Raw genomic sequence first — 15,608 nt, forward strand, 5'->3', positions numbered from 1 at the left:
AAACAATAGTTTATTTTCTATGAAAACTCTGACTTGTAGATTATGTGTGTTTTTCTGATCACCACCTTTAAGATTTGCCCTAAATTAAAGTGTTAATAATAAATGGGAATAATACATGTCTTTCATATCTACTAACTAAATAAGAATAATATTTATACGCAAAATATTTTAATAGCATTTGAGCTTGTAAATAATTTAGCGCTCCAATGCCAATCACAAGGTTTTGTTTGTCAAAAAATTATTGAAAATTGCAGTGTTTAAAAAAAAAAAAAAATCAATAGTCATTTAATTCAAGTCAACAAATATTAACAGGTGGATTAACTAGTGTCTGCTATGTTAACGTATTGCTGGAGAAAAATAACTATCATATCACTTACATAGCAGATTTCTGACTGCCATTAAATTGAAAACATGTTTATGTCTTAATGCATGCACAAAATAATTAGTCTGAACTTTTTTCAAGAAGAGCAATGTTGGCCTCAGTCGTAAATCTTAAACAACATCTGCATACCTACTATTACATAAATTATGCACATTTTTGAGCATGAGTTTCAAATAAATGGCAGAAGTATAGAAGTAATGCTTGTGTAAGTAATCTTTTACTTTGCTTGAATGTTAGTAAATCGAGCTGTAAATGTGTAACAGTACAATGATTTCAGGGTTGCATACACCTGCACTAGTCTGTTAGAGATACTTATCACTAAAGTATTATTTTTTACTGCTATATGCTCAAAATTATGTAAAATACCAATGACTCTGGAAGTTATAATGAATCATATGTTTATGCTTACTGTTCCATTACAAAATGTTGTAAAATAATATCCTCAAGTTTTGGCAGTTACTGAAGACTCGATGGCATCAATGCACTTTTAAGAGCAGGTCAGACCACACCTGTCATAGACCAAGGACCAGCTAGGGAATTCAGGAGAACTCCACAAGTGGCTCAATAAAACCTTATATGTTTATAACTTAAAAAAACAGGTTATATACCATCCACTCACATTTATCTTAACGACCATCACACGTGATCTGACGAAGCACGTACTGCCCACTGTATGGGCCTCTGGTTATTTACATATTGAAGGAGCATATTTACAAACTATCACCTTTTTATTAGACATTGGAAATGTGCAGGAAGCTTCCATACGATAAAGCTGCCTTCACATTGGAGGAGAATGCAACCACCAGGTATAAAACCTGGTTACCACTCTAGCTCGCCAGGGAAAGATACGGGGGAGAAGATGACTGGACTGGAAAAATTTGCCTGGGACGACTTTTAGTCCTTATCTGGAACTGCTTAACCACATATTTTCAAAGCCACTGAACCAGTCTTAACAATGTATCAGGAAGATTCTAAATTATCTATGTATACATAAGTATCCACTTACAATGAAGACTTGGTTAGTCAAATCCTTAGTGATGGTGTTTCAATTACTGAATTCCATCAAATAGAAGATGTAAAAGTATGTGCACCACACTCTGGTAGATGCACTAGATGCATTAAGAAATAAAGGAAGTGTTCCTTGCTGTGCCAGTTCAATAGGAATAGTGCAGACCCAACATAAATCCACCAGGGTATAATGCAAGCATAAAATTTTCAAGACTTAAAATATCTTTGCATGAAATAGAAAGGGGGGTGTAAAAACATTTAGATCCTAGAGTGATCCGGAACACATTTCACGTTAACTAGAAACTGTTTGAGAATATTCCTGTGTTAACTATAAGCTAAAACTAGAAAAGAAAGAATTAAACTCTTCCACTGAGATTTAGTTTAATTCTTAATAATGTATCTTTTCCTCTTTACCCGAACCATGCTAGTTCTCATAGAATCCAGCTATGGTTAATATTAATATCAGCCTTCTGGAATGTCGGATCTAAAAAAAAGAAAACTTAAATAAATGTAGTCCATATGTATCTTCACACAAAACTTTTCTGAATAAAGGCACCTTATAACACTACAGTTTGCTAAATGTATTTGGCATTCTATTAGACTATTAGACTATTAGATTGCTTGGTGCTGTATGCAAGCCAAAACTTTAACATGTACACTGCATTAAAACTTACTTATTTATAGTACTTTGCTTCTCAGGTATCACATAAAACTCTTTTTTATTGCACTTAGTGCTCCGTGACTTGTGGAAAAGGGATGCAATCAAGAGTAATTCAATGTATGCACAAGATTACTGGAAGACATGGGAATGAGTGCTTCTCCTCAGAGAAACCAGCAGCCTATAGACCGTGTCATTTGCATGCATGCAATGAGAAAATAAACGTTAATACCATAACTTCACCAAGACTCGGTAAGCACACAAGAAAATTACCTGATAAATACTTTTTTTCCACTTTAGCTCAGTCAATATTTTTATATTTTATGTCTAGACAGAGAAGAACGTTTATGAAGTGATTTGTAACTTTTGGACAGCGATGTGTAATAGTGATGTCGCGAACATAAAATTTTCAGTTCACGAACGACGAACGCGAACTTCCGCAAATGTTCGCGAACCTGCAAACCGCCATAGACTTCAATGGGCAGGTGAATTTTAAAACCCACAGGGACTCTTTCTGGCCACAATAGTGATGGAAAAGTTCTTTCAAGGGGACTAACACCTGGACTGTAGCATGCCGGAGGGGGATCCTTGGCAAAACTCCCATGGAAAATTACATAGGTGATGCAGAGTCTGGTTTTAATCCATAAAGGGCATAAATCACCTAACATTCCTAAATTGTTTGGAATAATGTGCTTTAAAACATCAGGTATGATGTTGTATCGATCAGGAAGTGTAAGGGTTACGCCCGCTTCACAGTGACAGACCAAACTCCCCGTTTAACGCACCGCAAACAACCGCAAACAGTCCATTTGCACAACCGCAAACTCCCCATTTGCACAAGGTTGGATACTAAGCTAGCCATGTCCCGTTCCTGGTCCTCACTGATGTCATTGAATGTCTCTCTTCCTCCACCCAGGAAGCGGGAGATGGAAAAAGATGCTTGGTCGGTCCTTCTACTTCAAATTTGGGGCACTGCGCGTGCAATCTAATGTGCCACCAGATAGGAATAGTACTACTTAACACACTACTCCTATCAGTTTAATCCCTGTTACGTCTCCTATCAGGAGACGTGAATATAAGGCATCGTTTTTAGGAAGCGGGAGATGGAAAAAGATGCTTGGTCAGTCCTCCTACTTCAAATTTGGGGCACTGCGCGTGCAATCTAATGTGCCACCAGATAAGAGTGGTGTGTTAAGTAGTCCCCCTCATCAGGCCTTTTTTAGTCGAATGCATCGCCCACTGTCAGTCCCTTCGGGATCCATCCCTCATTCATCTTAATAAAGGTGAGGTAATCTAGACTTTTTTGACCTAGGCGACTTCTCTTCTCAGTGACAATACCTCCTGCTGCACTGAAGGTCCTTTCTGACAGGACACTTGAAGCGGGGCAGGCCAGAAGTTCTATCGCAAATTGGGATAGCTCAGGCCACAGGAGGATTACTTTCACCTCTTCCCCTGTTTGATTCCCGTTGTGCTGTGACATCACCCTTATATGCTGTGTAAAGCATACTTTTTAATTGATTTTGGAACTGCTGCATCCTTTCCGACTTGCCGTAATTCGGTAACATTTCAGGCACTTTCTGCTTATACCAGGGGTCTAGTAGCGTGGACAACCAGTACAGGTCGTTCTCCTTCAGCCTTTTTATACGAGGGTCCCTCAACAGGCACGACAGCATGAAAGACCCCATTTCCACAAGGCCGAGCTACTCATGTCCTGTTCCTCGTCCTCAGTGATCTCTCTGAAGGTATGTTCTTCCCCCCAGCCACGTACAACACCACGGGTACCAGATAGGTGACAACGAGCACCCTGGGATGCCTGTTTTGGTTGGTCATCCTCCTCCTCCTCAAATCCACATTCCTCCTCTTACTCCTCTTCCTCACAATCCTCTTCCAGCGTTAACGCAGGTCCAGCAAGCGATGCTGATAAGGCTGTTTCTGGTGGTGATGGTTACCACAACTCTTCCTCTTCACACTCATCTACGGCCTGATCCAGCACTCTTCGAAGGGCACACTCCAGGAAGAAAACAAATGGTATGATGTCGCTGATGGTGCCTTCGGTGCGACTGACTAGGTTTGTCACCTCCTCAAAAGGACGCATGAGCCTACAGGCATTGCGCATGAGCGTCCAGTAACGTGGCAAAAAAAATCCCAGCTCCGCAGAGGCTGTCCTAGCACCCCGGTCATACAAATACTCGTTACCGGCTTTTTCTTGTTGGAGCAGGCGGTTGAACATTAGGATTGTTGAATTCCAACGTGTCGGGCTGTCGCAAATCAAGCGCCTCACTGGCATGTTGTTTCGCCGCTGGATATCGGACAAGTGTGCCATGGCCGTGTAGGAATGCCTGAAATGGCCACACACCTTCCTGGCCTGCTTAAGGACATCCTGTAAGCCTGGGTGCTTATGCACAAAGCATTGTACGATCAGATTACACACATGTGCCATGCGCGGCACATGTGTCAACTTTCCCAAATGCAATGCCGCCAACAAATTTCTTTCACTCGTGAAGGAAACTGACTGCTATTATATTACAGTCCAAAAAGTTTATTTTTTTTTAAATGCAAGCTATTGGGACACCAGATATGAGTGAGTGGTGGCACTGGGCAGGCCCTGAAATGCACACTAGTGAAGGAAACTGACTGCTATTATATTACAGTCCAAAAAGTATTTTTTTTGTTTAATGCAAGCTATTGTGACACCAGATTTGAGTGGGCACGTGGGCACAGTATACGCTGTGAGCCTGACACACACGCTGGCAGACAACTAACTGCTATTCAATCTTTTACAGTCAAAATTGTATTTTTTTTTTAAATGTACACTACTGTGACACCAGATATGAGTTGCACTGGTGTGACACTGTGCCCTGGCAGGCCCTGAAACGCACACTCATGAAGGAAACTGACTGCTATTATATTACAGTCCAAAAAGTTTTTTTTTTTGTTTTTTTTAAATGCAAGCTATTGTGACACCAGTGAGTGAGTGGTGACACTGGGCAAGTGGGCACAGTATATGCTGTGAGCCTGACACACAGGCTGGCAGGCAGGCAACTGCAATTACATTACACAGAAAAAAAAAAGCAGACTGATGTTCTAGCCCTAAAAAGGGCTTTTTGGGGTGCTTTCCTTACAGCAGAGATCAGATGAGTCCTTCAGGACTGTAGTGGACACTGAATACACTAGCCGAGCTATCAATTTCCCTATCAAATCAGCAGTAGCTACACTGTCCCTACTCTCACTAAGAATGCAGCTTCACAATGAATGTAAAATGGATGCTTTCCAGGAGGTGGGAGGGTCTGGGAGGGAGGGTCTGCTGCTGATTGGCTGGAATGTGTCTGCTGACTGTGAGGTACAGGCAGGGTCAAAGTTTACTTAATGATGACGAATAGGGGGCGGACCGAACAGCGCATGTGTTCGCCGTAGCGAATGCGAACAAGCGATGTTCGCCAGGAACTATTCGCCAGCGAACAGTTCGGGACATCACTAATGTGTAATATAAGATCACTGTGCGAGCGTTCATGCCATGTAAATATTTTCCAGTGCTCTGTAGATATGATGCAGGGTCAATCATTGTCATGGTCTTCCAGATGTTATTAGACTACAGCTCCCATGACCTTCAATCAATTGAAGATGTTGGGTGTTATTGTCAATGCATGCATTCTGGTCACAAGACACTACACAACAGCAGTTTCTTGGTTTCCCTCCACTATTTCTTTATAGAAGAGATACAGTTAGAGGTTATTCCAACCAAAATAAAACATTGGTTTTGGTTAGAGTAACCTTTTCTATCTTCCCATCATAGTAAAAAAAAAAAAAAAAAAGTTACCTTTGTTCAAGCACAACCAAGTTCTCCCCTTAGTTTGATCCTCCACCGTTGACATCATGCTTCTTACCTGCCGAGGAAGAGATGTAGGGGAAGGATAGGTTGAGCTGTCTTGGACAGCATTGCGGGTGTGCTGCCATTAGACACCTGCCACCAGCATGCTAATTATGCTTATTGCAGTTATTCAATATGCACAGAGTTGATATCAGCCAGCCAGAAATCTTGTTCTAAGATGGCTAATGATACCCCAATGATGCTGCCAAATATGTACTTTCACTTCCAGCTCCACAGGGGTTAAACTTTATAAGAGCAGTGAAAAGTGTACAGAAGGATCAGCACTTAAAAACTTAAATAAAGGCAGCATTTTTATTTATTTTATATATTTTTTTTATTATTTATTATTATATATATATATATATATATATATATATATATATATATATATATATATATATATATATACATATACATAGTATTATTTTTATTGTTTTCTCTCTGTATTATGTCACTGTTTATTTCTATATTACTACTTCCTTGAAGCTTGCAACCTGAAACTGAAGGGTGAGATTACTCAAATTAAAAATCATAAGACTGACGAACTGTACCCTTCTATGGAAATTAAACTACAGCAAAATATTATTAACTACAAACAACATCTGAAAACAAAAAAACATAATAAGTTTCAAAGAGACTATAAAGACTTTAAAAACGGTAACATCTTTAGGCAAACGAATACCAGACGTAAAAACAACTATAGGGGATCATCCTCTGGGGAGACGGACTGGTCAGACCAGGACCAAAACCCACCAAACAGACGCAAATTTCCAAACACAAGGAACAGGTCACGTCCAAGAGATACCAGCTCCCAACCAAATTCCAACAAGAGTATCCTTAGAAATCTGGACAAAACTGTCTCATTTCTTGACATCCCCATAACAGGCGACACCAACAATCCCGAACCAAGTGCCTCTACCTCAAATCCTTTTTTAGATCAGGTACAACCTCATCAACTGCGGGGACGCCTGAGGGACAGGGACCGCTGGTCATACAAAACCCAAAATCGGACCCAAAGACAGCAACAACCATGAAAATTATCAATCTCTCCGATTTCCAACTCTCGGCACATCATAAGAGTCTGCTGAACAAAGGATTATCTTTTGTACCAACACCTATGTGTAATAAATTCAACTGGGCCAAAGACCTAAACCTCTTTGGAAGAAAATTGGCCCTCAATATTATGCACACTAAAAAGGACCAAGTCACCGCGAATGAACTAGGTCTATCTCTTCAGGACTATGAAATGTCCAAAACATTGGACAGTCTCCTACAGGAGAATAATCCTATGAAACCACTTACAGACTTCAAGCCACCAAGTTACTTCACCCCCAGCTTTTTGGATACCCCTCACGTCGACTTATTTCTCCAGATGTCACTTAATGAATTTGAAACTGTTAATAGTGTGAATTACAGGAAAAGTAATCTGACCTTTGCAGAACGCAGAGCCCTCAAAGACCTACAAAAACAACCCAACCTCATAATAAAACCAGCCGATAAAGGCGGTAATATCGTGCTTCTAAATCGGACCGAATACGTCCTCATGTGCCTTTCCCATCTTAACGACACCACATGCTACAGAACACTCCCTTCAGATCCCACTAATGTCTACGTTAATGAACTTGAAACTCTTTTGAATGATGCCCTTAGCCAACAAATCATTAGCCAAGATGAATTCAAATTTTTGCATCCAAATAGAACTCCAACCATTGCGACATTCTACTGTCTACCTAAAGTACATAAGGGCATTCGACCACCACCTGGGAGACCGATTGTCTCAGGCAATAAATGTCTAACCGAATGTCTGAGCAAATTTATTGAAAAAATTCTACACCCTCTGGTGCTAAAACTACCCTCCTATCTTCAGGACACCAAGTCGACTCTACTCATGCTGCAGGACATGACTGTCCCCCCATATACACAATTGGCCAGCCTAGATGTGGTCTCTCTCTACACAAACATACCCCACCATATGGGATTGAGGGCCTGTAGGTTCTTTCTAGACAACACCTCATACAATGATGCACAAAAGGATTTCATCTTGGCCTCACTCGAGTTTGTTTTGACACATAACTACTTCGTGTTTAACGGTGTCTACTACCTCCAGATCTCCGGCACTGCTATGGGGTCAGCGTGTGCGCCCACATACGCCAATTTATTCCTAGGATGGTGGGAGCAGCATATTGTCACAACCACCAAATTCAGCCAGTTTCATGAATTTATCTTAACCTGGCACCGTTACATAGATGACATGCTGCTCCTATGGACGGGTTCTGTGACCCTCTTTGAGGACTTTGTCAAGTCATTAAACGAGAATGACATCAATCTCAGCCTGACACACGTAATTGATGAGCATCAACTAGTGTTCCTGGATCTCAAGATTATCCTGGAACAAGATGGGACCATCCAGACTGAATTGTTCAGAAAAGAAACATCTACTAATAGTTTACTACACTGGACCAGTCACCACCCATATCGTCTTAAAGCATCTATTCCCTATGGGCAGTACCTTAGGGCAAGACGCAATTGTTCCAAAGATGAGACCTTCTACAAGGAATGCCAACTCTTGAAATCCCGGTTTAAAGAACTAAAATACCCCAATCGGGTTCTCAAACGGGCATTTCAAAGAGCTAGTGGCACAGATCGGCACACCAGTCTTCATTTCACCAGACCCGCACAAGACTCCAGGACCCCTCGATGCATAGCGACTTTTGACCAAGGGTGGGATTGCATGACTAACATTTTTAAAAGGAACTGGCCTATTCTCCAACACGATCCTGCGCTTCAAAAAATACTACCCAGCCACCCATCCCTAACAGCAAGGAGACCATCGAACCTACAGGATCAATTGGTTCACAGTCATCTTTCCTCACCTTCAGCACCATCAAATTGGCTTTCAGATTTAAAGGGGACGTACAAATGCGGCCACTGCAAGGCCTGCCAGTACATTTTACCAACTAAATGAGTGACCTCCACCCAAACACGTATCAGTGTAGTCACGAATGCCCTGGTAAACTGTGGCACCACCCGACTGATATACTTGATTACATGTAGCTGTGGGATCCAGTACATAGGAAAAACCTTCCAACAGTTCAGACGGAGGGTCCTGCAGCACATTAACTCCATCAAAAATACTGTTACTCCAACTACAGTAGCACGACATATCATCAATTTCCACAATGGCATCTGTGACAATCTACGATTCCAGGCCATTGAAAAATTAATGCCCAACCCGAGAAAAGGTGATTTTAACAAAATCCTACTACAAAAAGAATCACATTGGATTTTCACCTTCAAAACCTTAGCCCCCCATGGCCTAAACGAAGATTTTAACTACACCCCCTTTATTCACCAGTAACTTGGGGTGACTAAGTACTACCAATCACACCCCTCATTCCCTGGTTCTCCTCCAAAATATTGGGGACTCGTGTAACGGTATCCTTATATACCCCACACGTCTAAACATGAGCCATTAACCATATGGCCCGGCATTACCCCCAAAAATTTCAAAATATAAAAGAAGAACACCACCTTTTAAAAAAATCATTCTTCGATAACCTCATTGTATCACTTATTATGAGGTTGTAATATGTCATAATAGGATATTACCATGGACCGGCATCACTCCTATAATTACCAAGGAAGAAAACCACCATTGATCGCTATTAGACCGCTGTATCAAAAGCTCATGCTTTGTAACTCTACTGTATCACCCACCATGGCGATACAATTTGTTTAAATATGACATTTCCAAGTGGTGATATTGAAATTATTAGTCACCACTCATCACCCAATAATGATTGTACTGCACAAATCGCAAGAATATTATCCGGTAAGGCTTCAACCTCAAAGACTAACATGTAAACTAATACCAGAAGAATTAGGGCACATGTACATTATTGTAACTAAAACACAGTGACTTTTTCACATTGTTGACTTCAGCGAGCCACCGTAGCCCCTAATTGCATGGCAGCCGAAAATCTTACCAATCAGCTGTCAGGGCGGTATTTTTAAACTCTACCACTGGAGGGAGACAGTTCCCCCTGACGAGCCGCTAAACACGGCGAAACGCGCGTCGGGTTTACACCGACATAACTTTCAGACCGTTATCTGCTTTCCGTCACCCTCGAGAAAAGATTCCACTCCTCTAGATACCTTATGATCGGTCCCCAGAACCCGTCACATTGTAATCGGGCTCTATTACTCCACGGCAGCACACACAGCTGAACTGACCGATCTTGTTAAGAAGAGGACACGATTGTTACACTAACCTTGGGGATCTGACACTTTGACATTATTCAATCGGAAAGCAAACTATATACCGATTTGGGTATATACCCATGCAAACTATCTCACAGTGTACATAACTCTCTTTATCTACCAACTATCGTGCAGTCTCCCTGGCACTCTCTTTACTATTACCAGTGCCCATGAAGGCACTATTCCTTTTTCGGGTTTCTCCAAGTATAGACTGCCTAGTATGTGAACCAGACCTGTTATTCTAACTACTGCTAGGATCTTGACAAATTGTAAGCATAGTTGGATGTCACACTGGACCAACAGTGAACCCAAACAACTTGGACGAGTTCACACCACGGTCTCGCTTCATTTTCCATGTTGAGTACCGTAGCGACAGACCCGTTATACTTTACCGCAATCTGTCGGATACTAGTCTATGCCTATACCTGTATACACACCAACATTGGACACTATCGTGTCAACGAAGCAAACCCGTGATTAGTACCGCTGCTAATATCCTGTTAAATCACAAGCATTATCAAATGCCGCATAGGATTAACAGGGTACATAAATCATTACTATAAGCCCACACCACGGAATGTTTTCACTCCCCATGTCGGATGTCAAGTCCGCTCAAGGTTTAATACCACGGTGACAAACGTGTTACGTTCCACTTAGGTCTGTCTGACACTGGTCTAAGCCGTTACTTGTATATCCATCTACATTGGATACTATTGTGTCAACCAGGCAGGCTTACCAGATTTGACACTTACTCTGGAGCGACCCCTAGTGGTAACTAACCAAGTACTGGATATCAAGTCAGTATATGGCTCAATACCAGAGTGACAGACTCGTCACACCCCACTTGTGCCTGTCAGACACTGGTTTGAGCCGTTACTGATATATTTATATCCACATCAAACATATTTTGGGTCATTCCGGCGGGCTTGCCAGCTACTGACTCTAGAGCGACCCCTAGTGGGCAATCACTATTAGTACACGAGATCAAAGTTTGCTCTCCTAGGCACTGCATTTTCTGCTCTACCTAGTTTCGCTCACCCTCTCCCCCTTTCCCCTACTCCTTACTCGCTCTCCCCTTCCTACTGCCACTGACCAAAACTTTGGATCATTCTATGGGCAAGGATAGGGTGATTTTTATTACTAATTTGTTTACTCTCTATGTGCTATCTCTATATGTGTTTGGTATTATGTGATTTCAGTACACATACTAACATAGCACTAACCCCCTTACCCATACGCCTTGTTCTGTCTCATGCTAGTAGGTCTGGCTGCCAGCCAAGAGTTAACCAGTACCTACTATCACTCAGAACTGGCGTCTATTTACCCTATTAAAGTATGATCTTGTTATACCTTTTGGGACAAGAATCTATACCTGTTCTATATTTCTTTTGATACTAACATCCCTCTATCAGCTTCCCCGATAAGGACAGTTTCTCTCTCTCTCTTTGCACTTACTACTTCCTTATATTTCATTTCATATATTATCTCTGTGGTGCAACCTTTCTCCTTCCTTATATTTATATAAGCTGTGTATCATAGCTAAATGCTGCACATTCAGACTCCAGTCGCCATGATTACTTCAAATTGGTGAAGTGGTGATGGTGCTTGAAATAATCCTTTAAAATTGTATATTATATTAATAGGAGAGAATATTAGAAGGAGTTACATTATAGCTCCTGTAGCAAGCTGAATGGTTGATCCATTTCTATCTCTTGCCTCTGTCCAGCTTGAACACTGTACACACATTGTTTCTATTCAGTGCATTAATTCTGTACACTATCTGCTTTTATGTGGCCTGGACATTTAAGTGTGCAATGTAAGGGAATTAAAGTGAATTCAAAATGAATTTAAAAAATTTAAGTCAAAATGGCAGAAATGAATTTATAGCTCACTTGGAAAATACACTGAATGCACATTCTGTGTATTTACAATGTGCGTAAAAGCTATAATATTGTCACAATGGCCGAAATCCTGTGAAAGTGGCTGAATTTAGCATGGGGTGGGTAACCGCCACTTAACCCTTGCACCTCCAAGGGTTTTTAATTGCTATTTAATATATTCAGGAATGGATTTCTACTGTACAGTAGCGTTTGGTCCAGCTAAAATCCGGATCCTAATTCAGGTTCATTTGGTGTCAGAATTAAAAAAAAAAAAGTGGATTTTGCAGTTTGAATGGCCCCGTTTGCAGCTGGATGATATTGCTCCCCTCAATATGGAGCTAGTTGGGCTTTAGTGAATAACCCTCTTTGTATTGGACTTTTTGTGTATCCATTTCTTCTAAAGGTCTTGGACATTCTGTTATAGCCTTTCTCTCTGTCAGTCTCAGATATTCCATGTATCCATTTGTTTGGTTAGTTTTGGACATTCTGCATATTCATTCTCTCCACCTTGGACATTATGTAAAGCCCTACCTTCTCTTCCTCTTCTTCAGTATTGTCAATCGGTATATCATGATTTAGCCTGACATCTTCATACTCCCTCTTTTTCTGTTCACACTGAAGATTCTCTGTTTTTCACCCTCACGTGTTTTTCAACCTCAGCAAGGAGACTGTCTGAAAAACAAGGTGCCCCTATAACATTACAAGATACATATAATTGCAGGACTAAAGACTATTTGGTGTTTTTCTTGGAAATGTCATATATTATTACAAGTGCTTTTCTTAGTTTTGATCTTTCAGCAGTTTATCAGATAAAGCCCTAATTTGCTATCCTTATGCGGGATTGCCATATTTAAGGATACCAATTTAGGGCACTGTTTAGCAGATAGCTCCCTTTTTTGATAATAGATATCTTGATGGCAAATCCGCATAACAGTAAAAAATTTGGGATTTTCGTATTCTTTTGATATTTCAGCAATTTTCAGACAACTCCCTTAATTGATACTTTCCTTGGTAATTTCATGACTGCCACCATCATTCATTGTCAATAGTGAATAATAAGCTTCTGAAATTGGAAAATGAACACGTCTCTGAAATAACAAACCAAAATAGGAAAAATAAATAATTGATTTGAAACCAATTTTTCCGCTGTGCACACCTCTATCATGTATTACAAAAAATAATGATTATGTTTTAAAATAATATATAATGATAAAAATGTACATACTCTCCCTTAAATATGTTAAGAGATTGTGTTAGTTTATATAGAAGAGTGATGTGTAACATGTAAAATGGTTTACATAATTCATGAGTATCCATAGAATTGCCTCTTGAACGTCTTGTTAGGTAGCAGTGTTCTATGCCTTATCCATCACAAAATATGAGATCCACATTTAAAATATACTAATTGTAATAGCTTGCCAAATTGTCAGCCCTATGCAATCAAGTCTGATTCTCTTTTTCATTTTACAGCTGCTCTAACTTTCAAATGTCTTCAGGACCAGTGGCCAGTATATTGCAAAGTTATTCGTGAGAAAAACCTTTGTCAAGACATGCGATGGTACCAACGCTGCTGTGAAACTTGCAGGGACTTTTATGCTCAAAAAATGCAACTCAGGAGTTGACCTCAGTTTTAACAATTCAGTACCATGTACCTATTTAAAGAAAGCAAAACACAGATTCTAGCATACTTACTATAGCCAAAATATTTTTCAGATTACATATAATTTAATCAAGTTAATTTATTTTTGCATTTCAGCACCATGATTGCTTAACACATTACATGTTTTTTCTTGTAGCCTACATTATAGAAAGTCAGGAGCTTCACAATGCCTGTGTTTGCAGCCATGAAATTCTACTTAATCTGATGATTCAGTCCATATCTATTTATTTAGCCTGTAATGCTACTGGCCAGTAAGATATGGCTGGATTAAATGAATCATCACCAAACAGCATTATGTGAAAAAAGATGTAAATCTTGCACAAGCTCTTTTTCAAATATACATACATACATACATACATACATACATACATACATACATACATACATACATACATACATACATACATACATACATACATACATGCATGCATACACATACATACACAAACACACACACACAATGCAATCAAGCAAAACAACGCTCCTGGGGTTTGTTCACTGAACAGTGAGTTGTGCTCACTTAATAATTTGGAAAATTATCCAGAGCAAATTTAACCATAAAGTGACCGCCTAGGGACTACAGCAGGGTAGGCAACATTTGGCACTCCAGGGGTTGTGGACTTCATCTACCCTGATGCTTTGCTAGCATTATGTCTGTACGAGCATTATGGGAGATGCACTCCACAAAATCTGGGGTGCCGAAAGTTGCCTACCCCTGGACTAGAGGTTGGACTGGAACCATGCATTAATTAGGCCCCATTCACCATTCCTATGTGAAGAATGGAGAATGGCTGCTGAACTTGTTAGGGCCCTAAGAAATCTTCACTCTTCTCTGAAACTATCTTCTAAATGTTTTTATTTCTTTTTCATATTGAATAATATCATACCATATATTCGGTCAACTTAGACAACTTGGAAAACTTGCATGTTCGGTCAACATCATCTCACTGTTTTGTAAATACTCCTCAATGACTTGTCAGGATATAATCAACAGGTGATAATATAGCCTAGCTGGTATAGTTTATTGTTAGCTGCCACAAAATGAACTTTCTCAAACACCTATTTCAAAAGTTAAATGTAGAGATATTTAACTGAGATATATTAACAGAGGCATTATATGAAGCAGATTATGTAGCTCATTGGATATTTCAACCATTTAGTCATTATATGGGTCCAATTTACAAAACCCAGCTCTAGGTAACAAGGCCTTTTACAATGGAAAAATATCGAATTCACCTTGTGCCGTACATATGCCAGAATGGTAATTAATATAAGCACTTTCTGGGTGGGAAAAAAAAACACTTTATAGAATAATGTTGAAATAACTATTTGTATGGAAAGTTTTATTTACCACTTTGTTCATTTTTTATGAGTGCTTATGTTAAATGGTACCTCCCAATTATACTGCTAAAGAAGTGAATGATACCAAAGAGCTGACCCGTACTGTCATGTTTTGTACAACAGTATAAAATCTGCACTGAGTATTATAGGTTTTAGGAACTGGGATAGCAGAATGTTCTGCTCCCTAAAGGTGCTAAGCCAGAAATTAAACATTGATTTCAGGTATTTATTTTGAAGCTGAAACAAATGTCATATAAATAATGGAAAAAAATATATATTTTGTGCCATAAAACTGATCTCTAATTAACTATTTGTTTTTTCTAGCTAAGCTTTTATGTTTCTGCGATATTGCTAAGATTTATTCCAGAAAATATCTTGTACTGCTTTCATCCACACAATTCTAATCACCAGTCATTCGTCTCCTGGTTCAGTTCAAGTTAATCCTAACCTATAGCTAAGTGTCAAATGTGATATATTAGCTAAAGGTATGGAATGCCCCCACTGGATTCTAGATATTCTGTGTTATATTTAGGTAATGCCCACGGCTCTGT

The 15,608-nt window shown here is 39.8% G+C and overlaps 1 protein-coding gene across 1 annotated transcript in view; it reads left to right on the plus strand.

Moving 5' to 3' along the window:
• ADAMTS19 (ADAM metallopeptidase with thrombospondin type 1 motif 19) overlaps window positions 1-14,030 on the plus strand; it is a 227,737-nt gene extending 213,707 nt beyond the window's left edge. The window contains exons 22-23 of the mRNA XM_063456413.1: window positions 2,123-2,300; window positions 13,527-14,030. Of these exons, the coding sequence (XP_063312483.1) occupies window positions 2,123-2,300; window positions 13,527-13,678 (330 nt within the window). The 3' untranslated portion in view covers window positions 13,679-14,030. The remainder of the gene's footprint in view (window positions 1-2,122; window positions 2,301-13,526) is intronic.
• The last annotated feature ends 1,578 nt before the right edge of the window (window positions 14,031-15,608 follow it).

This window comes from Pelobates fuscus, chromosome 5 (assembly GCF_036172605.1).
Source record: "Pelobates fuscus isolate aPelFus1 chromosome 5, aPelFus1.pri, whole genome shotgun sequence".
Classification (NCBI taxonomy): Eukaryota; Metazoa; Chordata; class Amphibia; order Anura; family Pelobatidae; genus Pelobates; species Pelobates fuscus.